General features: G+C 43.0%; 1 protein-coding gene across 1 annotated transcript; it reads right to left on the bottom strand.

The window, feature by feature from the left end:
• Nucleotides 1-1,626: 1,626 nt before the first annotated feature.
• POLR1B (RNA polymerase I subunit B) lies at nt 1,627-25,302 on the bottom strand. The gene is made up of 15 exons (XM_020808348.3): nt 25,062-25,302; nt 23,654-23,821; nt 22,639-22,785; nt 20,204-20,336; nt 18,176-18,312; nt 16,191-16,414; nt 15,915-16,086; nt 13,190-13,364; nt 11,946-12,227; nt 11,725-11,858; nt 11,042-11,212; nt 9,359-9,515; nt 5,979-6,175; nt 4,296-4,549; nt 1,627-4,069 (listed from the first exon to the last, which is right to left on the bottom strand). The coding sequence occupies exons 1-15, from the start codon at nt 25,236-25,238 to the stop codon at nt 3,190-3,192; spliced, it is 3,408 nt and encodes a 1,135-aa protein (XP_020664007.3). The 5' UTR covers nt 25,239-25,302; the 3' UTR covers nt 1,627-3,189.
• Nucleotides 25,303-25,419: the final 117 nt, after the last annotated feature.

The following is a 25,419-nucleotide window of genomic DNA, read 5'->3' as shown; positions in this document are numbered from 1 at the left end:
GTAGCATCTAAAAGCACTGTTTAAAACCATGAAAAGTAACCAATAAACATTTTAATATTTAATCAAGTAATTGAGGCCCCTCTTCTGATGCATTTCTGAGGATATTTAATGTAGCATGACATGTCGGCCTCATGCCAGCAGGAGGAAGGAATGCCAAAAGTTGAAACCCTGAATGTTCCTTATCTCAGGCAGGCTTGGCTGTTGATTTCTCGTAAGCCGCAGAGCAGCTCTCCAGCTGGCAGTAAGCAAAAGAAAGGATGCACCTGAGTAACCGATGCATTGCAGTTTAACCAAAGGCACAAAAGGAAGTTCTTAGAACTGCATCTGCTGTTGATGCTGAGCCAGTAAGCAGCCCGGGCATGCTGACGGCAACAGCAGCAACCCCTACACCCCCTCAAGTGGTCCCTTCTGTTGGGAGGATGGATTAAAGAGTTTGCTTTAGGTTCCGTCCTAGGCCCCCAGACTTTGCTCCATTAGGTGTGGTGAGGAACATTCTTATTTCAAGTGTTTCAGAAAGCTTCACCAATCAGGCAGGCCGGCTTCAGGGGCCATCTTGGCATTCGCCTTAGGCAGCAAAATGTCCCGGGCGTCCAGCAGGCGGTCCACATGCAGCATCTCTGCCACCAAAGTTGAGACCACTCTGTGTAGGGCATAGCGAAGGCCTTGACGCAACCGTGCTCTACTGCTTTATTTGCCTGTAAACCCCTCATATTTAACAAACTGCTATAGAACCTTAAACTGGGGTTGAAACTAAGGTTGCCCTACTTTGGGCACATCATGAAACAGGATTACCTGGAAAAGATGATAATGCTGGGAAAGGTGGAAGGCAGCAGGGAAAGAGGGAGACCCACTATGAGATGGTCTGACTTCCTAAATAAAACCACAGTCCTTGTGTTTACAAAGGCTGAGAAGGCTATTGAGGACAGGGCATTTTGGTAGATCACTCATTCATAGGGTCAGCATAAATAGGAGGTGACTTAACAGCACACAACAATAGAGCTTTGCGGATTGGGTACCTTCTCGTCTAGACATCTTTACCACTTCTTGCGAACTAAGTCACTGCTTTATGACAGACACTCTGGAAGAAAACCAGTACTGAGCTCCAAAAATATGTGAATGTAACCTGATAAACTCACTAATTTCATTGTATCTTAATATAATCACCATCATATACCACCGGTAACTGATTAATCTATCTCATAAATAATGTATTATTTCAAAGGTATCTAAAGTACTGACTTATACATACCTAATTCACATGTATATTTATCATGTCTTATCATAGTTTTAGCTGTTTTTACTGTTATTTATGTCAGTATGACGGACTGTAACTGTTTCATCTTACCATGGTCTTTGGTGCTATAAATATTTTATATATAATAAGTCGCTGGGTATTTTTAAAAATCAATTAAAAACACTGATGTTTCGGCAGGCCTTCCCCTCAGCCAATTCCTGATCTTCCCTCTTTTTTCCTCTCTCCTAGTGTTTGTCTCATCCTGTCCAAAGTTTCCCCCTTATTTAAGACTGTTTTAATTTATTGTATTACGCTTGCTGTAAGCCGCCTAGAGTGGTCTTAAGTGACTAGATAGGTGGGATATAAATAAAATAAATTAAAATAAATAAATAAAAAAATCACTGCTTTATTACACAGATGAGAAAGCAAATATCCCTAAGTGCTAAAAGGACCACGAAGGATGGTAGGAGAGAATTCCTGCACCTGCTTGGCTCTCCTTTTCCCTGGGAAATGGTTTTCTGGTCCCAGGTGCTCACAAAACCACCCCAGTTTTACTCTACACCAAGTGCCAAGAGCAGAGGCACCTTTTGAACAGCCAGTGTGGTTATGGTTGGTTCAGGTTTTGAACACGGCTCACTAGCAAACAGGTTCCAGTCCTGACTCAGCTATGAAACTCTAGGGTGACCTTGAGCCCCAGTACTATAACATCAAGCCAAAATAAAATCCAAGAGTGTTAGTCATGATTTAAATGAAAACGGTCATATCTTTCACAAAATTTTAATGAAAAAGGTCATTAAAAAGGTCATTTGCCCTGGAAAAGCCTTTGGGAGCCTCAGGATTGGGGGGGGGGGAGAGAGGGAGAGGAGCCTTTAATATCAGAAAATCACAGCCAGTGATCCAGTAGCAGTTTTTCCTGATATTAAAGGCTCCACTTTGTCCCAAGACTTCCAAAGATTTCCCCAGGATAAAAGAGATCCCAAAGGAGCCTCAGAACCTGGAACAGGGGGAAAAGAAGTTTAAAATTAAAGTTTAACATTGCCATTTACGCCCATCGGATTTCTGCCAACAGCATTTCAACCATCATCTCCATCTTAGCCTTTGTACAAAAGTCTACTCGGAGAATAAAGAGCTGCTGTGTGAAATAGGGAGATGAAAATATCCTTCTGCAGGTTAGTAATGGCACAGTTGGCACGAACCAAATTTAAAAACAAACAAACAAGTAGAACAAAATAGTTTGACCGTCTCCCCTCAGGATGCAATGGTAATCGTTTTTTGCTAATCGTTTCAGCAAAAAACATAGGCTTTGTCTATGTTATATTCTTTCCACTCAAAGGCAAAGTTAGTAATCCTCAACTGTGTGGAAGGGAAAACGGAGCCTTTCAGGCAGGGTTGGGGAACCTTGGGTCCTCCAGATGTTCTGGACTACAACTGCTGTAAGTCCTTATCAATGACTCGGTGCAAAACAGCTGGAGGATCACCCTCTTTTACCACCTTAAAAAAAATTAGCATGACCTATTCAAGGAAATGCAGCCTTTTAACAATCGAACAGCACTAAGGAACATGTCTGTTTTCTATTACAAAGGCCTCTGTCTTCTCTTTGTCACCTCTTAACGTTTTCAAGTACAGTATCTCTCCAGGACATATATGTTATCATCAGCAATTATGGCTAAAATCCACACCATGGAAGAAAAGCTCTTTGATTCTTCATTCATAGAACAGATAGCCTTTAAAAAGTTTAACTGTTAAACCACTTACAGAAAGCTTCAAAAACTATGCTATTTAATCAGGGAAGGGTCCTATTCGTCCTTGAAGTTTGATGTTGTGGTTTGGTGCTAAGAAAGAATTCTGCCCTTGCTTTTAAATGTAATTAAAAAATTCATAATGAGTCTTCATCCCTTTTGAATTGGTTCTGCAGGAGAAACACGGGTTACTCTCATCTAGGATGAAGGGTACGACTAGTTCACATCAAGTTTCACTTTGACGTTAATGGCAGCCATTTCCGCCACAAAACAGCGGAAGACGTAAGGGACCGCAATGGTTTCAATGGTATCGCTCCGGCCGCACAGCGTGCAAATGTGTTGCCTGATGCGCGTGGTGGACCATTCAGGCGGTGGCTTTAGAAGTGGGGAGAGCAGGCTTCCACACTCGATACACACATGGGTAACAGAACGGTCAGAACAGTTGAAGAGGCGATCATGGAGCAAGAAGGATGTCCCGTGAGCTAACAAAGCGTCCCGCTCCATCTCTCCAAAACGGATGCCGCCCTGAACATTCCTCCCTCCAACAGGCTGGTTGGTGACTTTATCTCGGGCGCCTGTTGTCCGCACCTGGAACTTGTCAGAGACCATGTGCCGCAGACGCTGGTAGTACACGACACCAATGAAAATATCTACTTCGAGCTCTGCTCCCGATACACCGCTGTACATTCTTTCTGTTCCGTAGTAATTGTAGCCAGCCGCCTTCAGCAGTTTGCCAAAGTACTCCACAGCAGGGTTCTTCTCGGAAAATGTGAAAGGGGTGGCGTCGTGACAGAGGCCGTGCAGCGCTGCAGACTTGCCCGCCATACTCTCGATGAGCATGCCGATGGTCATTCGGGACGGAAAACCATGAGGGTTGAAGAGGATGTCCGGTACCATCCCACTTTCAGTAAACGGCATGTCCTCAGCTGGCCATAGTCGGCTCAAGATGCCTTTCTGGCCGTGCCGGCTGGCAAATTTGTCCCCAATTGTTGGATTCCGGGGCACTCTCAGCGTGATGCACACGCACTTGAAATTTCCAGTCCCAGTATCATTGCTGCAGACTTTAATATTATCCACAACACAAACTTCCTTATTCCTAGAGAATGGGAAAGAGATGAAAATCATCACTCTAAAAGCCTATTCCAAGTTAGGTGATGATCTATACTCTGCACCACATTACCCCTTCAAAACATTTTTTTCAGAACTCTTTTGAGTATGAAGATTCCTACGGAATTAATAAAGCAAACATCCAGGAATGTATACATTCGATTTCAGGAGCTTGTATTGCAAACTGTAATGGAATAGCAACACTCCGAACTTACTTGTGGTAAGTCACGAAACTTTCCCCTGTATTGAGATTCAGATAGCTATAGTAGGGGTCCCCATACTGAAGTCTGGCTCCAATATAGGGCAGGCCATCAGGATCCAAATTCTCCAAAACTGCTGTGTTATTCCGACCAATCCCGAATACCAGATTGTCATCTCCTTGTTTGATCTTTTCCGCCAAGTCAATGCGTTCTGTCTTGTAGATACTTCCATGTCCAAACCCTCTTTCCCACGAAGCCTTGTTCAAGATCTAAAGAACGACAATTCACATACTTCAGTCTAATGAATACCTAAATGCAGCAATGCTAACATGGTTCAAATCATCTGATTCCAGGGCATGTGGGAAATATGTCAGTGAAACAAACACTGTTGGAAGTTCATTTTGAAACCCCAAAACCAAAACAGCCTTTCCCAAGCTGGAAAAAAAATCAGATGATCTGAGTACAATTTCGCAATCACAGCCACTGTGGATAACAGATGACAGGAGTTCTAATCTCACACATTTAGATGGTCCCAGACTTGATGTCAGCTGATGCTGAACAAACCAATTGGAACATACCTCATTGGAGGTGGAGCCTGTAGGCTCAGATTCAACAGGGACGCCTAATAAGCCCAGAGACTGAATCCTCAAAGCTAAGTTTTCTTAATTTTAGAGTTAGAAAAAAAGGGGGAGTCTTATAAACAGGGGCATTTATAAACAGAAAAATATGGTATGTAATGATATTGAGAAAAGGTGGGACTTGTAATCACATAAAGTAGATGGGAGTCTGTTAAGTTCTGTTAAGAGGAGTTAAAAGCAATAGGATGCATGAGATTGTTTTTGCGGAGTTGCCTGGTACAAGAGGAGCTTGTTACAGAGATAAGAAGACAAGGCCAGAGAGAGGCCTGGAGGAGACCAAACAAGAATACCGCCTTAATTGGAAACTAAGATAAAAACACCTGTGGGCTCATGAGAAATACGGGTGAACTGATGTGTTAAGTATTCTTGCAATTAAATGGATAACACCTGCTAAGTGTCAAGAAGAAGGAGGTCTTAGACATATAGAAAAATGGTTGTTTTGCGTATGTGAGAGGTTCTCTCTTTGTTGGTGGTGTATGTCAAAGAATGTTTTGCAGGATGTAGCAAAGGAAAATGGTTTGTCTTTTTGAAACCAGGAGAAGGAGGGAATAGCCTAGCTTAGAAGCAAGATGATTGTCTAGAGATTTTTGAAATAGATGGATATGTAATGCTAAATGCTTTTGCACAACAACCATATATTATATTATTTTCTTAATAAAAACAAATACTTCTTAAGAGAAGACTTGTCTTTGATACAGCAGGGCTCACATCTAAATCCAGCGGTGATTTGATAACAGGTCCAACTTTGCAGGGCTGTTGAGTTGTCTAAGGAAACACAAAGTCAATGCCTTCCTCAGAGGCTCAGCTGGTCCGCGGTCCCAAAAAGGTTGGGGACCACTGGCCTAGAGGACCAACCTCAGAGATAAATGTGGTAGTTTTGTGCCCACAGTGACTTCCTGTCCAAACCTCATACTCTCTTTAGGGAGGGTTGAGTGTTACATGCCCTCCCATTGATGACTGCAGATGTGAAACTAGAAAGCTTCAACCTGAGAAAAGGATGTTCCTGTTTGCTTCTTTCTCCAACATCTCTTCCCCCCCCAAAAAAAAACCAACAACTTACCATTGCATCTTCCATATCATAGCCACTATAGGAGATCACTGCAACAACTGCATTTGTACCAGTTGGGTAAGAGTCCATGTCATAATAATCATAAATGGAGGGTCGTACCAACGGGCTCTGAGGGTTCTGAAGCCGGTAGAGTTTGTCATCAGATCGATAAGGGAAGGTCAGAAGTGGAAAACCCATAGTTTGTTTACCTGTGGTGGTGCAAGATAGGGAAATAAAAGAATTTTTTTTGGAATAATTAGATGAAAGAAAATACATTTAAAACCACCTGCTTTTAGAAGAAGGACCATCAGAGGACAGTAGAGTAAATGCTTCGCAAACTGAAAATATCTGCTTTAATTGCTGCCATCCTCTGTTAAAAGAATAGGTATCAGATATTGGGAAAGATAACTGCAGATGGTGACAGCAGCCATGAAATTAAAAGACACCTTCTTCTTGGGAGGAAAGCAATGACAAACCTAGACAGCATCTTAAAAAGCAGAGACATCACCTTGCCAACAAAAGTCCGCATAGTCAAAGCTATGGTTTTTCCTGTAGTGATGTACGGAAGTGAGAGCTGGACCATAAAGAAAGCTGACCAAAGAAAGCTGACCGCTGAAGAATTGATGCTTTTGAACTATGGTGCTGGAGGAGGCTCTTGAGAGTCCCCTGGACTGCAAGGAGAACAAACCTTTCCATCTTGAAGGAAATCAACCCTGAGTGTTCACTGCAAGGACAGATCCTGAAACTGAGGCTCCAATACTTTGGCCATCTCATCAGAAGAGAAGACTCCCTGGAAAAGACCCTGATGTTGGGAAAGTGTGAGGGCAAGAGGAGAAGGGGACGACAGAGGATGAGATGGTTGGACAGTGTCATCGAAGCGACCAACATGAATTTGGCCCAGCTCCGGGAGGCAGTAGAAGACAGGAGGGCCTGACGTACTCTGATCCATGGGGTCACCAAGAGTCGGACACGACTAAACGACTAAACAACAACAAATTGGGAAAGATCCCTGAGAATACTAGAGAACCTGTGCTAGTCAGAGTACACTCAATATGGCTACATGGAGAAGTGGTTTGGCTCACTTACTGTAGCTTCTGAAGCATTAAAAAAGATAGAGTTTGGGGGTGCTCACTTTCATGCATGTAATTTACAATAGTTAGCCTGCTCTACACCCTTCTCTGCCACTGAAAATTCTGTTCTGAAGAGCTTCCTGCTTTCTTTCTTTCTTTCTTTCTTTCTTTCAAACTATTCATAGTGTTTCCATCTCACAAAGTAAAAGCAGGAGTGCAGTTGAAATCCATCAGGCCATCAGTCAGAGAAAAAGGATGATGGAGGATTCATAGTCCAAATAGAAACACTTAACCAAATTCAGCTATAAAACTAAATCAAACCAACCCTACTGCAAAAACCATTAACATCAAGCAAATGCATTAAAACTATTTAAATCAACCAAGGTACAGTTAAGAATAACACAGAAGGGCAAGCTAAAAATCATACGGCAGTCTTTAAAAAGATGCATTTTTACTCCCCTTCTTCAAATCAGTCTGAGTGAAAGTAGATTAGAACTTTGATGGAAGCATATTCTACAGTCTGGAAGCCATGGGGGGGGATGTTCTCTCTCATATGCTTGGTAGGCGGCCTCTGAACTGTTGGTATTATTAAGAGGATCCCTCCTAAACATCTTAAGTCTCTGGACAATGTCATAATGAGACAGGCAGTTCAAGGCTTCAGGCCGTTTAGGGCTTTAACAGTTAATGTCAACACTTTGAACTGGGATGGGTCAGTGACTGGCAACCAACTGCAGGTCTTCCGTTACTGGGGGCATATAATCATGAGACCATGCACCAGTTAGCAACCTTAGCTGTTGTATGTTGAAGCAAATTAAAATCTCAGACATCTTCTTCAAGGGTAGTCCCACATGGAGAACACTGCAGTAATCAAGACATGATGTAATCCAGACATGGACAACTGCTGCCGTGTCAGGTTGATGCGGGAAAGGAGGTGGAGGCACAGGAGCAGGATATACATGCGTCTCCATGTCCCTATTACATTTATTACCCTCTCTACTTTCAGGATATTAATACCAGAACAATGCTCTAGTTTTAGAGTGTTCACTAATATTCTCTGTGTTGGGGATACAAGGCATATTTTGTGGGAATAATCTAAGTCTTGAGAACCTAGATGAAGAGGTCAAGAACAGGAAACATAAGGAAGTGTTGTCCTAAAGTAAAATAAAGGAATGGACCAGAGGAAGCAGTGGATTGAAGTGGAGTGAGAGGCCTGGGTTGGGGGACAGAGGCAAATAGAAGCCACAAGGTAGCATGCCAGGGATAAAACTGGTTTTGACCAGGCTCCAATTTTAGAAGTGTAAGGGGAGCAGCATTCTCACACTGCACAGAGGGAAAGGCACAGGGCCCAACGAGGAAAGGAAGCCCAGATAGTTCTTACTATTTTGAGTACTTTCCCTACCAAGTGTACAAAACACATACAACATCTTGAGTGGACTCCTCCAGAGAAAACTTCAGTGAAACCATTTCCCAGACTACCACGGTTCAGAACTGGCTCTTATTTCTGGTAAGAGCTCATAACTTGAGAAGCCTGCAAGCCATGTCAGGAACACCTGTGAAGACACATCCAGCTTGCGGGCAGGAAGTTACTCGTTCTTGGTACAGAGTAAAGGAGAGAGGAATCAAAGGTAGCTTGAACAGCTGTGAAAAAAAGCCCCAGTGAAGTCTTCCTGTTGCTCAACTAGGGAGGAACAGGCACATGTGTGGGAAACTAGAATTCAGAGAAGTATATACTGAACAAGCAGGGGATCTGCTGGGAAACCAAAACTTGGAGATGGCAGAATGAACAGAAAAAGCCTCTGGAAGGCTGAAGAGGAAAAACACTCTTATCCAAGTCATCTCACCCACCGTCTCTTTTGGGGTGGAGGCATTAAAAGATTTACCTCCTGGTGAATGAAAGAGGAGAAGACACACAGACAGAACATCTCCCCTCCGCTTCAGGACCAGTGGCCTGCAATTCGTGAAGAGCAGAGTGTGGGCAAAGCATCATGTTTGAAGAATGCAGACCTGAAATAGCTGCACTGAACAACAATCCTTACAAGAGGGATCTACAACAAAATATGGCAGTGTGGAGTGCCCCTGTTCGGAGTTGCAGCCATCCAAGATACTCCATCCCATTTTTCCCTTCCCAATTTTCTCTTCTGCCTTTTCCACCCTGGGCAAATCAGCACTCCAGGCCTACCAAGCATGTTCAGTCTCAATGGATTGTTTTAGGACACTCCCCCCACCCTCCTGGCCGGGGGTCAGCTTGGATGGTGACATTTTGGCTACACACAGGGTCCATGCTGTGAGAGGAAGTTCACTATCAGTATAACTGCCACTTACCCATCTGACACTGGTACATATTTCTGGGACTCTGGTTGTGATCAGAGAAGGGAATGAAACTCGCCACCACACTTAGCATGCTATGGGGAAAGAGCTCCTGATGAGTGGTCAGCCCAGGTTCAATTTCATCCTCAGACACCGCTATATTCATGAAGACCTAGGATAAAGAAGATCCACTTCCCATCACTTTCACAAACTCCCTTTACAGACTATCAAACCCATGATGCTCCCCTCCAGCTCCCATGAACAAAAGCAGGAAAATTAATGTAAGTATCTGTTCTTCTGAGCGGTTTTAAAAGAGTTAGTTGGATAACTCAGTGAGTTAGACATCTGGCTGTGAAGCCAGAGTTGGGGGTTCGATTCCCCACTGTGCCTACTGGGAGAAGAGCCAGCCTGTGTAGCCTTGGCCAACTTTAGTCAGAATTGACTTGACAACACACAACTATTATTATCGAAAGATGCAAAAAATATATAGAAAATTGCAAGGCTGAGCAGAAGCATAGGAAACTGCCTCATACTGGTTCAGATGAACAGCCCATCGAAATTAAATGATTATCTCTGCCAACCGGCAGGGATCTTCAGGCGTTCAGATCTACCTCGGGACTGATCCTGGGACCTTTGCATGCAAAGCATGTCGTCCTGCTACCTCTGAGACATGGCCCCTTCTCCCATCTGAACACAGTGTTAAGGTCCCAAAAATCACATACAGTAGTGATGCAAAACACATTTAGCAACCTAGTTGGAATACGACTAACTGAATACACTAATGTGGGGGTGGAGAACCTTCTTTCTGTTCAGGGCCTCATTCTCCCAGTCGTATATAAAGGCAGACTGCATAGCTGAAAGCAACAGTTAGCAAGACAAGAGCCCAGACCAAAAGAAACATCATCCACCTCTCTACCACCACCTTCTCCCTCATTCTCTTCTTTCCTTTCACTCTTCCTAGAACTTCTTTCCCTTGCTCAAGACCTCTCGCTCTCTTCCTGGTACCTTCCTCTCGCATTCTCACTCACTCTTTCCCACTCCCTGCTTTCTCCTCTAACCCTGACTGCTAGAAGGTGAAATTGTGCTTGCGAGGTAAGGAAAAAGTTCCCCTTGACAAATTGTCCAGTTGTGTCCGACTCTAGGGCGCAGTGCTCATCCCTGTTTCCAAGCTGTAGAGCTAGCGTTTGTCCGAAGAAAGTTTCCGTGGTCACATGGACAGCATGACTAGACACGGAACACCGTCAGCTTCCCACTGTGGTGGTAGCTATTTATCTACTTGCATTTTTATATGCTTTCGAACTGCTAGGTTGTGCTTGTGAGACATCTGTACTAATTGAAAAGCCTTGTGGTGCAGTGGTTAAACTGCAGTATTGCAGTCAAGCCTCTGCTCACAACCTGAGATTGATCTCGATGGGTTCAGGTAGCCAGCTCAAATTTGACTCAGCCTTCCATCCTTTTAAGGTCAGTTAATTGAGTTTCCAGCTACGGGGGAGGGGGGGAATGTATAGCCTGCGTAATAAGACTGTAAAGTGTTGTTGGACAGTATATAAGCAGCATACTTTGCTTTTATTACTAGAAGAAAGCTTCTGAAGTTAAGGATCACACACAATCTGGAGGAGGACCACAGGTTGCCCAGACCAACATTAAAAGTGTTCCTAAGATCAGCCATCACTTTATGGCCAATATATACATGGTTACCTGTTCCATTGTGCCAATCCATTCTTCTTTTCCCAGGGACAGGTTTCGTACAGGACGCATCATTCTGCAAGGAGTAGTGAAAATGAAGAGTCCTGGATACAGGCTGGGTTTGCCTGTCATGGGGATAAGGACCACTTCGGTCCAAACTGGAATTTTCTTCTCCTGCATTGTCTATTGGCATACATCAAAAGCAAAACAGGTGCTTTAAAAATATACACTTGAACTAAAATGAGAATGATAAAATAGTGCATACTGGTTCACAACCATCTATGAAGAGGGAAAGCTATATGTTCAAACCGAGCAACTTCAATGAGTATCATATAGGAGAGAGAGCCTTGTGGTCCTTTACACAATACAAATGTAAGAGAAGTGATACCTTTATTTAGATATTCAGAATCAAACATTCAGCACTAGCTTTCATGAATAAATTCACTTCTTCAGGCATGAACCAATTTCTTATGGAGAGTGTAGAGAAATAATAAATGGATGTCCCAAAATTGTCATAGCAGGAGTCTGCCAGGTATATTTTTTCAGGTGAAAACAGCTGGTTTCAACCAGTTTGTACTAAATACAGGTATCTAATTCCATTGGATGAACACCACTATGGACAACTTAATGATCAAAACACTGCAAGAAATTCTTTAAAGGAATCACTTGCAATAGCTCAACCTGGCAAGACTTACCTTAAAATGCCTAAGTGTCTCTACAAGGTCAGGAGCCAGATCCTTCTCTATCCAGCCCACTAGACACCCATCTAAAGTAACTGGATAGCAATTGGAGTAAGGTTGGCTTGGCACACCATCAACTGGAGTGACTCCTAGAGCAAAATGTACGGTAGAAGTTACCACACAATATACAAAGACGCTCAAAGCTGTTGGCAGAGTTGAAATTGACCCATACTCACCTAAAGAGCAAAGCAAAGGGGGCAGGGAGGCTGTGTATAGGGACTGGGTTACTATTTCACATGGGGCTGTCATGTGGTTCATCAGACCACAAGGTTCGCCATCTGGGGTGTGGACCGGACAAAGGAAGCCCCAGGACTCCGGCAGCAGTTTGCGCACCGTCGTGGTTCTCATCTTGAGAAAATCAGCACCTCGATGCACGCAACGGAAGTGGGACAGGTAGCGAACAAAGTTCAGCTTGTCTGCAATCACACACAGCCCGGAACCTTGCAGCATCCCCAAACCTGGGAAATGGGGAAACACCATCAATTTTAACCTTCTAATACAGTAGTTGTTTTTCAGGAAAGTATCCAATAGGAGAAAGTTGGGTGTTAATGAATGATATCTCCTTTAGATGGAAGCAGGGGCAGATGAAGAAATTTTACAGCCTAAGGAAATTGAAGGGACGTGGTGGCGCTGTAGGTTAATCCGCAGAAGCCTCTGTGCTGCAAGGTCAGAAGACCAACAGTTGTAAGATCGAATCCACGCAACGGAGTGAGCTCCCGTCGCTTGTCCCAGCTCCTGCCAACCTAGCAGTTCGAAAGCATGTACTGTAAATGCAAGTAGATAAATAGGTACCACTTCTATGGGAAGGTAATGGTGTTCCGTGTCTAGTCGTGCTGGCCACATGAACATGGAAACTGCCTTCGGACAAATGCTGGCTGTATGGCTTGGAAACGTGGATAAGCACTGCCCCCTAGAGTCGGACACGACTGGACTAAATGTCAAGGGGAACCTTTACCTTAAGGCAACTGAAAAGATGGTTCCCACCTCCACTGTACCTTGTAGCAAAATTTTGCTTTAAACCTGGAAAACTGATAATGCCTTCTGTTGCAGTTCAGGGCAGCAGGCTAGTTTAAGAGGTGCAGGACAGGATGAGTGGCCTGTACAGCTCTGTCCTTGAAGAAAGGCAAATGCCTGGAGGACTCTGAAGGAAAGGCTGGAGGAGGGCCACTGCTGCTTCCCGCCACTTGGCACCTAAAGCAGTTGCCTCCCTCTGCCTAACAGAAAAGCCAATATACCCAGAGTTATCTATCCACCCGGTTTTGGACTTGTCAGAGTATACCCGGTTTTACCTAATGATCAGTAACCATGTTCAGTTTCCTAGGAATACAACACACACATAAGCAAACTCCACTGAGCCCAACAGGATTTCATCCAAATGAAACTCACCTAAAACTGCATGAAAGCTTTCTGCCATCCTTACCTGTTTTAGAGCGCAAGTTCCCAGTAGCAAGGAGATACTCCAGCAGCCTTGTAAGGTCATTTCCCATGCCTAGGATCTTCATCATGTTTTCTGAATTAATAGTTGTTATATTTGACTTCTGTGCTTTCTTGTCTAAGACTATTTTAATAGACTGCAGCCAGCCTTCCATCTTCTCCTGTGATACCGGATGAAACCAGGACAAAAGGATTCAGACAGAAAATATTTTTGTGAGATGACATGGTTATCGCCCAAACCTCTGTGAGCTAAAAAAAATTATCTGGCACCAACAGGGAGAATGAAGAAAATAAGTTTTCACTAGGATCAGAGTTCAGAAAACTGATTTTGGATTACAATTTCAAACATCCCCAGTCAGCATGGAATATGTAGCTCAAAAAAGTCATTTTATGCTGCTGTACGGCCTGTCTCAAATGCTTCTGGATTCCTTAGACGTGAGCTCCAGCTCCAGGCAGGCCTCAGCCAGATGGGATTTGTAGTTATGGATGAGACTTTTGGATTTTCGGGACTCCCGCTATCAGAATGTCTCTGGGACACGGCCCTTCCTCTCTGAACACAATGTTAAATTATCAAAACAACATAACAATTGTACACATTTAGCAACCTAGACTGAATACACTACCTTGGGGAGGTCAGCCTTCCTTCTGTTTAGGGCCGCACTCTCTCAGTCACACACACAGAGCCAGGCTGCATAGCTGAAAGTAGCAGTGAACAAGATCAGAGACCAGTCTGAATTCTGCATGCGGGAACACCAAAACAGGTGCCTGCCAAGCGGATCTCCCTACCTCTATGTCTCTCCTGTCTGTGTGTTTTAGAGTTGCTTTGAAAGACAACGAAACTGTGCCAGAACATTCCGGGACTCATACCGTTTCACGGGAGTGGGAGTCTTGATGCTCACTAGGGTCTACAGCACTGGTTCTTAACCTTGGGTTACTCAGGAGTTTTGGACTGCAACTCCCAGAAGCCTTCACCACCAGCTGTCCTGACTGGGGTTTCTGGGAGTTGCAGTTCAAAAGCATCCAAGTAACAAAGGTTAAGAACCACTGGTCTACAGTCTCCCTCAGAAGTACCCCTCACAGGAACCCTTGGGAATCCCAGGTAGCATTATGACTCCCAGGGTCCTCCAGGGCGACATCTTGTCTTTCATGGCAACTCCAAAGCATGCAGATAAAGCTGTTCTACAGCCATTTTGGGGCTCCGACTCAGACTCTATCAGGGAGACTCTGGGCAAATGCTGAGAATGCGAGTCTCAAAAATTTGAAAAAACAAAACAAAACAAATCCCTATTTGTAGGTCAAATGAGTAATTTGATCCAGCTCCAAGGCCTACCTCAAATGTCTTTTGATTCCTTAGAAGCAAAATCTTGTTACATACCTTGCCAATGGAACATCTGCTTTGGGAATTCCATGGCAAGTCTCAAAGGCACATATGTGTGCCAGAGCACCTGGTACCAAGTTCAAGCACACGAGAGGAGGGAGAGAAGGGGCTATGTGACTCCTTTCAAAGGCCTGCGGCAAGCCAAGGAGGGGCAATTGGAGCACACAAGCTGGCAGACCTTTAAGGACTTTTTCATGCAGTGCTAAACCATAGCTTGACGTTATATCCAAAAAAGTCCTTTGAGATACTGCTGGATCTTCCTTTTGCTAAGGAAAAGGGAGCAACTTCCCTAAACAGCGACAGCAAAAGCTCTCCTCTGTTCTGTCAACAAGGGAGTACACAGCAGACGGTCATACAGAAATGAGGAGAAAAGAGCAAAGCAACACAGCCGGAAAAAAGTAGTTCTCAGAATTTGATAATTATTTTAGCATACTGTAGCTCCAGAATTCCCATAATGGTCACACTGGCTGGCTGGAGCCTGGAAGCATCAGCCTGAAAAATTCTACCAGGGGGATTCTGGGCCATGCAGTCAAAAAAAAGTTACTTTCCCAGCTCCCCTCTTTCTACAGGGCAGTCACCAAAACCCAAGCACTCCTCCATACACTAAACTGCTCAACTTAATTATAAGAGTCACAGTCCTTGCTGGGGATTGAGCCAGTGAAGTTAGTTTATCCAGAGAAGCAATGGGCACTTTCACAGTCCAGAAAATCTGTGGGAACTGCAAGATGCTTGATGTGACAGTAGAATAAGAAATGAGGTGGGGGCATCTTGTGTATCTTACAATGTACAGGAAAAAAAACAGTAGCATGGACTGTAGGTGACTATTAGATGGAAAACAACAGAGGTCTGACTATATATTGGACAGCTCAGTGGTTTAGGTGTCTGGCTGTGGAGCCAGAGGTTGGGAGTTTGAATCCCCACTGTGCCTCCTTAATATTTTTATTTATTTATTTATTTATTTATTTATTTATTTATTTATTTATTTATTTATTTATTTATTTATTTATTTATTTATTCATTCATTCATTCATTCATTCATTCATTTACTGTATTTTTTGCACCATAAGACTCACTTTTTCCCCACAAAACAGGGGTGTGGAAAGTCTATGCGTCTTATGGAGCTAAGAAAACAGATTATATTTTCCTGTTTTCTTCTCCTAAAAAATTGGTGCGTCTTATGGAAAGGTGCGTCTTATGGAGCGAAAAATACGGTATTTATTAGATTTTTATCCCGGCCCTCTAGTGGCCGGACTTGATGATCCAACTCTGCAGTTCTAAGATGATGATGATATTTTGAGAACTGAGAGAGTGATAGCCACCAATAAAGTATTACCTTTAAAAACATGAGGTAAAGTTCTCCTGAAGTTAACACCTCTTGATTCATTAGGCTATCAGGGTTCTCCTCCATGCAGCCATCTTTGGCTAAAGTGAAGAGCTTCCGGGTCATGAGGCAAAGCAAGTAGAACTTCTCAGCCTTGGTTTTCAGATGAATGCAGATGCATTGCCTGAGGAGGTATCAACAAAAACAGCCGCCCTCAGTTGAATGGTATTGAATGAGTGCCTTTGCAGTGCGGCAAAAAACTCAGATCACGCTTATATCGGCACATACTCGAAAAGGAACTCTCCAACTTGTTCACTGGGGTACCAATCAGGGAGGTTGAGCTTCACCCTGAAGCGCTGCCCAAAGAAGGCCAGGACCTGTTTCTGTGTCATGCAGCCCTCCTCTGTGACCAGCCTCAGCATCTGAGACACGCAGTTCTTGTAGAAAGTATCCTCTTCTTTCCCTTTGATCAACTCTTGAAAAATCTGGAAGTCTGAGAAATTAACTAATGCCTAGTGTACAAGGAAGAAGAAGAAGAAAAAAAGATGGAAAAGAATAAATGATTTGGAGAGGCAGGAGTGGAACAATCACAGTTACGGTCTCTGTATTTAACTTTTCTTTACTTGAACTGAGTTAAGAGAAAATAAACACATCTGGAGAATAACAGTGGCTTGTTACTGTCAGGATGCTATTGCTTACCTTTAGCCATGCAAGGCACAATTATATAATGGCATGATAGCCTCTATATCCTATATATCAGGATAGGCAAGGGGCAGCCTTTGTGGCCCCCACCCTTTTCACGGCCCCCTCTTTTTCTGGCAAAGTAATGGTGAACTAAAGCTCCCAGAAGCTTCCAAGAGCAACCATTCACCTTTCGAATAGATCACAGTTCTCGCCTGCACCATTTAATACTCCCAGATGTCCACCTTTCCATACTGGAGGTGAACTTCTAGAGCAGACGTTCTGAACCTTTTTTGAGTCGTGATCCCCTTTTATTACAGCCAAGTAACCTGCACACCCTGCCACTTTTGCATAAAAGGCGTTTTTAATGGGGTAAAGGCATCCCTTCTCAGAAAGTAGAGGCTTTTTTTCCTCCCCCAACAGGCCTATTTCTCATACATACATATACACACTAACTTTAATATCCTGCTCTGAAAGGTCAAGGAAGAAATTAATTTAACAAGGGCTACGGCACATATAAGGTGACCCGCAAGCCCCCAGAAAACACCTTGCAAACCCTTGTGGGGGGGGGGAATCACAAACCACAGGTTGGGAAACACTGTGCTGGACATTTCAGATTCCACTTATTCTTTTTTTTTTTTTTGCTTCCTTGGTGGTCCATGCAATCCCCACAGGCAAAAGAAAATGCTCCCTGGACTGTCCAAAGTTGCCCACTCTAAATGTATCATATTTTCTCACTCTGGAAGCCTCCAGGTATATTGGACCAGTGGTTCTTAACCTTTGTTACTCGGATGTTTTTGGACTGCAACTCCCAAAAACCCCAGTCAGCACAGTTGGTGGTGAAGGCTTCTGGGAGTTGCAGTCCAAAACTCCTGAGTAACCCAAGGTTAAGAACCAGTGTATTGGACAACACTGGAGGGAGGGGGTAGGACTCAATGACCTTCTCAGACTTTCCCAATTCTATGACTCTGTGTCCCCTATCGTTTGGTCCCCAATAGCTCCTTATGTGCCATGCACACCACTCCCAGTCTGCACAGGGGCTGAATGAATGGCTGCCACTCACTGCTCCGCCTTTTCTAAAAAATGCTAATGCTCACTACATGCAATATTGCTCAGGGGCTGACTCTAAAAAGGATGAAGTGTGAAGAAGAGGTGGGAATAAGGTATCACACAGTAACAAGAGAAATTAAGTAACTATCTGCATTGCAAAGGCAGACCTAGTATGAGCCTTCTCTGTAACAGAGTCCAGACTCTGGAACTCCTTCCTACGGGAGGCCCGGCTGGCCCCGTCCATGCTTTCCTTCTGCAAGCAAGCAAAATCCTTTGGGTTTAGGCAGGTTTTTTTAAAGTGACTGAGCTATCTGATAATTTTTGTTTAATATGGGACTTTTTACAACTGTTTTTATCGACTAGTTTTACTATTATAATGGTTCGATTCCTTTAAAATATTGTAATATTTATTGTTGAAGTTTTTAATATTATTTCAGACAGAGATAGACAAATATGCAGTTATTGTATCTGACCTCATTCTTCTAAATGCAAGGCTCCTAAATGCAAAGTGACCCAAGAAGAGAACGCAGTGTAATTAATACCTTTAGTACAAATCCCAAAGGAAGGAAGAACAGCTCCCTCCGGTAGATGAAGTTCACCATCACCATGCCACTTTCAAGGTAATGGAGAGTCATGTTAACTGCTGTATGTTCGTCTCTAACGCTGCGCATTGTGATTCCTAGAAGTCATCCAAAAGAAACACTGTTCTTAGGATTAATGCACCATAGCACTGTCTAAATTAAAAGACAATTCCAATCAATGGTATAAATGAAAAGGTAACTAATGTGCAATCAACCAATTGTTCAATCTTAGCATCACCTAATTTGGAGGACATTCAGTTGTTAAGATTTATCTTTATTTGAGTCATCAAGCAATAGATGGAATTAACTCCCTGCAAGAAGGGCACTGACAAAGGAGAGGAAACTCAAGGAAGGATGGCGATGCTTTGCAAATCAAGTTCTAAGAGGAATGGCACAAAAAGCTGGGCGAGTTTAAGCAGGAGAAAAGAAAATTCAGGAGAAAATGTTAGCTGCATTCAAAAAATGTCATGCAAAAGATGGGGCAGGCTTTTCCTTTAATGCTCCAAAGGACAAAGTTCTTTTCAAGGGTTGGAAAGCACAGGGAAGCAGCACTTATAGCAATCCCCCAAGGGAAGGAGAATTCATAAAGAATTCAAGACTCCTACAAATTGGGAGGCTAGACATATGCACAATCATGGCACAATAGTGCTCGAAGGAATTACTCAGTTCAGTTTAAATACCATGCAATTAACATTTTGCCACAAAAAAGACACTGTGTGTATTTTACACTGCTTGGTACAGGAAAGCCAAGCTCTCGCTCCTCACCTCTCACTCTCTACCTGAATTTGGAAGAGGCTCTTCTCTCAGGATCCTGAGCAACTCTCTTTTCCAGCCCTCGTAAAGAATGTGCTTGGGATATCCAGTATAATGTAGCATAGTGGTGCCCAATCTTGGGTCCCCAGATGTCCTTGGACTATAACTCCCAAAAATCCTGGACTGCATACTAAGTGATGAAGACTTCTGGAAGTGGCAGTCCAAAAGAGCTGAGGATCATCATGCTAACCACTGGTGTAGTGGAGAGCACGAAGGGTCAGGACTCAGGAGACCTAGGTTTCTCATGCAACCACGGAAACATACTGAGTGTTTGTGTGGAATTGGTACAACCATTCCTAACACTGAAATCCTTATTAGGGTTGATGTAAGTCACATGCAACTAGTGGCATGTAAAACACACAAAGTATATGCCTAGTGGTGAATCAGGAACTTTCTCCATGCAAAGCATGTTCACTATTTCTTTAACTACATTTTTATCTTGTCTTTCATCCATGAGCTCACGATGAGACGGTGGATCTCCTTGCTATTTACTCTCCTAACAACCCTGCTAACTGGCCTGCCATTAACCGGTGAGTGTCAGGAATGAACGAACGCTGGATCCCACATCTCATGAATACTGTAACCATTGTTACACACTGACTCCATGACTGAACTATGAGCAATTCATAGACAATTTTATTTAACATATATTACACTGAAGCATTTGGGGAAACTAAACACTGTGCTTGACTGATAAATGTTACATATGAAATTACTGTTCTGTTCATGTACTCTTTGTTTTATTTATGGCAAGGGTTGGCAAGCTCTGGGAATCTGAAGACCTTTTCCCCCACTTTCTGCTCCCTAGGACCCATCATGGGCTACATCATCATTCTAAAACTGAAAACAGATGTCCACTTCCAGTTTTATATAGGCCCTTTGGGAAGCAAAACAAGTCACATCAGAAGGTCTGCTCCTTCTAAAAGGTAACATGAACAATCTTTTTTTAAACAAAAGATGGGAGGGACACAGGAGACATAAGTAGAGTAGGCTACATCTCCACCTTAACAATTTACAGAATATTTAGTAAGGAAGTGAAAACATCTCTACAAAACAATGAAAACAGAACATCAGAAATAATGTAGATAATAAACTGGATCAGACCAAAAAACCCATCTAACAAAATGCATGTTGCAACAAATCAGAACAAAACACAATATTGTTAATTATAATTACCGTATTTTGTGTAGCCAGGGCCTCTAGATTTCCATTTTGGTTTTACCATTGCAAGAGGAAAGTTACGCCTTGGCATAATCACCATTCTGATCACCTTTTCTATACCATTAATTATGAAATAGCCTCCCATTTCCTGCCAAAGGAAGAAAGAAAATTGAATAAGCACTTAGCAGAGCTATGAAACTGAATTGGTTGATCAATCAACTTGGGTTTCTGCTGGTTAAGCAAGCACAAACGTTATTGTGACTGGAAGTGAAGAGCATACCATTACCCCACCTGGTGTTTGTAAAAGCAAGCCTGGTGCTTTTTCTTTTTTAATAATGTATGCAAGGCTGTATTATTATATTTTTAAGACACATTGTGCTCCTGGAAATGCCGATCAATTTAAAAGCAGATAACAAATTGCCCCATCATGCTTTCTTGCACTTTAAAAAGTAAACATTTTAAGCAAGGAAGTTAAAGCAAAAAAAGTTCATTTTTTTACAGATAAATTAGGCAGGCAAAGGGTTTTCAGGCATTTGATGAGTCACATGGAAGTCTTAAATGACTGACAGCTCTAATACAATGGACATCAAGCACAGTGTAGTTAGTAGGAATGTTGGACTGAGACTCAAAAGATTCTATCTTCAAATCACTCCTTGGCCATGGAAGGTCATTGGCAATGATAAACCACACATTGAACATCTCACATACGCTGAAAAGCAAGGTGGTATATAATCTCTGTAAAAATAAATCCAGTTTTGGAGACTGCAAAACCGAATATCTGTGATGGTATATTTTAGATTTTAAAAAATCACCCAAAATAAATTTACCAAAACCTCTGAGAGAGCATAACACTGGGGTCTAATGAATGAATGAATAAAATTCATATACAGAAAAATATAAATATTGCATGAACATACAATCTCATATTATATAATTAAAAATTAATCCTTATTTATTATGAAAAACCTCTGGACTATAATGTACCTTAAAAGAGAAAAACATCTTTTGATTGGAAAAAAAAAGCTTTCTGAGGAAAAATCTAATTAAAAACTGATTTAAATTGTTAATAACCCAATCTAAATTTTAAAAATCTGAGTTAAAAAACTCTTATTAAGTTTGCCATTATGTAGGAAGTGACCTGATGAGACATAACAGCTAGTGCTACAAACTATATTCATGTTGCTTAACAGAATTATCACTGTATTCATCATGCATCTGGATGGGCAAACGTGTATTCTCCAGATGTTGCTGGACTCCTAGGAGCCCTAGTTAATGCTGTGAATAGTGAGGGAGCTCCCAATTTGAAGAGACCCTTGTCCAGCAGGCCGAGGCAAAGAGGCAGTTACGAAAACAGCAAAATCAGGGAGCTGGACAGGGGACAGATTGGATTTGTCTTCAGTGTGGAAGGGATTGTCATTCTCGAATTGGCCTTCTCAGCCACACTAGATGCTGTTCCAAGTCCTCCATACAGAGCACGTTACCATAGTTTTTCGAGACTGAAGGATGCCTAATGATGAATGAATGAGGGATCACGTGAGCTGCAATCTAGGGCCATCTAGAGAGCTAAAACCTGCCCACCCCATTATATGCCTTAAAACAAGGAGCATGAGTAGTACAAGGCTACAGTCTTAACACATAAAGTAGAGCAAGTTCCACTGAACTCAACTGCACACATTTCTGAACAGGACTGCCCTGACAACGCTTTGGAGGATCAAGTCAAGAGCATATTGCTAGACACTTCAGATTAACCGTGGGCTCATCCACAGGGGCAGTGTTAAGTACACCAGAAGAACCAGAAAAGCCATGGAATATAGAATCAGGTGTGAATGAAAATGTTCTAAAAATTGGAGGGGAAGTTAACACATTGAATGCCCTTGCATTTCACAAGCCCACATGGTTGTTATCTACTTGAGTTTGCAAACACAAAAAAGCAAGTGCCTTACAACACCTGCTCTGAAATGTTATTAAAAAATTTGCAGCCGTAGTTTGTTGTTTAAATGCTGAACTATAATCTTGGCCAGAATCCTACCACCTCTATTGGTAGGCACATATGGTCGGCATAACTTGCCACAGCAAACTGACAAGGTGTCTATTGATTATGTGCTTGGCCATGGACCTTCTTGCATGATCGAGATGTGCCCCGGTACCTATCAATTAGCTGCAATGAGTTACCCTATATAAACAATGATAGGATCCTGTTTATTTTTTGTTTTCTCATTTTAGGCTTTATATACTGCTTTCTTTCAGGAAAGTGAAACAATACATCAACCACCAGTATTAAGTCAATTAAGAAAACCAAAGAACCGTCAACCGATCTTCTTTGGCTCTTCCTCTTTGCAAAAGCAGAATGGGAAAAAAAGCTTCAGCTTAGAAATCAATATGCCACATTCACAGAAATAACACTATGCTTAATATAAGCAGGAGGTTGAACCAATGAAAGTCAGTGATACCTCTTCCTCCTCGTGGTGTTTGATGAGCGCTTTGGGAGAAAGGCCATGCAGATTGCAGAGTTTGGACTTCACCATAATAGGAACGTGCCCAAGAAACTGTTTAATAATCCCTTTAGGGACGCCATTTACTGACCAGCTCACATCAGCCTACACAGGAAATATAACAACCAGAAGAATCCAATTATTAAAAGAGTTTGACAATCTCTCCTCAAATCAATGACTACAGTGAACGACTTTTAATATGCAATTCCTCACCCTCTGAGGAAGTGCTACTTAGATAAGGTTGCATATTTTTAAAACATCAAAAATCACATAACTTAAAATATGGTGGCAGAAATCCTGTTCCACCTGCAATAGGGTGGTGCCATGAACAACAGGAATTATTTTCAGTAATTAAAAACATCCTACTTCTGTCCTACAGTCTTTCCAATTCCCGTGTAATCCCTTTCATCTTATGGAAACTGAGGGAGCTGCAGGACAGAAATAAGTAACCTTTAGTTATCAAAATTATCTGGCTTGTAATGTCACCTGAGGCAATTTCCATACAACGAAATGGATTATAAGGAAGTTAGAAAAGCTACCACATTTTTCATTATCAAAAACTGCTTCTATCAATGACATTATCACCCTTCCACATGCATTCAGTTATCTAACAGGGTTTTGTGCTTCATTTTTATCTATTTCCCCATTTGTCATGTCAACTGTGGTGACACAGGCAAGAGGAACATAGGGTACTCTGGATGCTTTGGACATTAGCACCCAAACACCTCAGCCATTATGAGCAATGGCAAGGAATTTGGGGATTGTAGTACAAAACATCTGGAGGGCCCAATCTTCCCTGACCCCATTGTAAGACCAACATGCCAACTTGCTTACATTTCTTTCAGACTGCATACATCTCCACTACCCCAGAACAGACAGTCTCTATACTTCTTGGATTCTGGATAGGACATGACCACGGCCTCCACCCTTCTAAACACTCTGAGCCTTTTATTCCTTTGCATTTGTTGCTTACAGTTAGTTTTCCACGGTAGGTGCTTCTGCGTCCTCGGCATTCTGCTGGGTAAACTTTCAAGTCTTTACATATAGTCCCTTTTGGTACCATTGGAGGACTAATGATGGCCCCTGAAATGGCCAAAGTGATCTGGTCATTCTTATAAGCAAACTCCAAAGGTGGAATGGCCTAAAAGAGAAAAGTGGCACAGATTAGTTCAGTCTCAGTGGCAGAGCACCGACTTTGCCTGCAGAAGATATATATAGCTGCCTTGTCGTGGCGAAGGGGCTTGAGTAATTCAGAGAAGCTATGGGCTATGCTGTGCAGGGACACCCAAGACAGACAGGTCATAGTGGAGAGTTCTGACTAAACGCAATCCACCTGCAGTAGGAACTGGCAAGCCACTTCAGTATCTTTGCCAAGAAAACCCCATGAACAGAAACAAAAGGCTAAAAGATATGACGCTGGAAGATGGGACCCTCAGGACGGAAGGCGTCCAACATGCTACTGAGGAAGAGCGGAGGACAAGGACAAGTAGCTCCAGAGCTAATGAAGTGGTCCGGCCAAAGCCGAAAGGACGCTCAGCTGCGGATGCGCCTGGAAGTGAAAGGAAAGTCCAATGCTGCAAAGAATACTGCATAGGAACCTGGAATGTAAGATCTATGAACCTCGGTAAGCTGGATGTGGTCAAACAGGAGGTGGCAAGAATAAACATTGACCAGTCTGAATAATATATCCTGTTTGTCCTGTACCAGTAACAACAGAGACCCTGGTAAGATGGAGAGGCAATAAGCATCAGGAAACAAGAGGACTCCAAGATGTATTGCCTCCTGGTTCTTTTGGTCCACCATAGGAGTCAGGAATGTGACTTCTGCGCCACATGCAATCCTTTCCCACAATCATCATCACCATCAGCTTTAGGAGGAAATCCAGATATATTTCCACTGGGGTGTGTATTTGTATGGAATAATATACTACATAATATTTTTTTTAAGATAAAGAAAACCCAGGGTTCCCCCAACTCACTAGAGGGAAAGTAATCTACAAATGATTAAATAAATAAATGTTTCAAGCCAAGAATACCCAGGATCTGGTGCTCCCAAGTTCCTTTTTAGGAAGAAGAGGAGACTGGAACACTTTTCTTTTTAGTGTTTTGGAGCTTTGGGTTGTTTTCGGCAGGCTTTGCAAAAAAAAAACCAGTTTTTAAAAAAATACAGTATTTACAACTTCCCTAACGCCACCATCAGCACGGCTGGTTAAGGAGAGTCTTCGGATAGTACTCTTAAAAAAGAAGAAGTGACCAAGTCCTATTTTTAAGTTATTTAATGTTTTTTGCTCTCCCAGAGACTCTTTAACCAATTCCACCGGTTCTGTTCCCTCCAGGTTTCTTCTCCCTTCCTCCTTCTTCCCGCCTCACTCCCTCCCTCACCTGCACAGCCCGGAGCAGCCCATCCCCGACGGCGAAATTGAAGGATTCGATGTGGGCCCGCGCAAGGTCCTGCAAGGCCGGCCGCTGCCGCTTCCCGGGCACGCCGTAGTCGGGCGCCGTGAGGTTCCGGAGGCTGGGCGAGGAAGGCAGCTCCCGCCACTTGCACGCGCCGTCCATGCTTCCCTCGGCGGCACCAATCCTCAGGCTCCGCCTTCCCCGGAAAACCCTTCCACGCGTTCCTCCTTCTGGTCAGGCCTCTCCCTTCCTCCCGGGGATCGCTGGGAGTTGTAGTTCAGCGGAGTGTGGGGGGGAGGAACGAGATACGAGCCTCTGCTTCCAGCAGATGACCGTGTCTGTT

Source organism: Pogona vitticeps, chromosome 1 (assembly GCF_051106095.1).
Source record: "Pogona vitticeps strain Pit_001003342236 chromosome 1, PviZW2.1, whole genome shotgun sequence".
Lineage (NCBI taxonomy): Eukaryota > Metazoa > Chordata > Lepidosauria > Squamata > Agamidae > Pogona > Pogona vitticeps.
The sequence above is the reverse complement of the archived record's forward strand: the minus strand, read 5'-3'. Positions and strand labels throughout refer to the sequence as shown.

Excerpts from the sequence above, each read along its gene's own strand:
- POLR1B (XM_020808348.3), bottom strand. The coding sequence starts at position 25,238 with ATGGACGGCGCGTGCAAGTGGCGGGAGCTGCCTTCCTCGCCCAGCCTC. Across the intron at positions 9,516-11,041 it reads GGATTGGCACAATGGAACAG|GTCTTCATGAATATAGCGGT; the intron begins GTAACCATGTAT and ends TCTTTATCCTAG. Across the intron at positions 4,070-4,295 it reads AGTTTCGTGACTTACCACAA|GAATAAGGAAGTTTGTGTTG; the intron begins GTAAGTTCGGAG and ends CCCATTCTCTAG.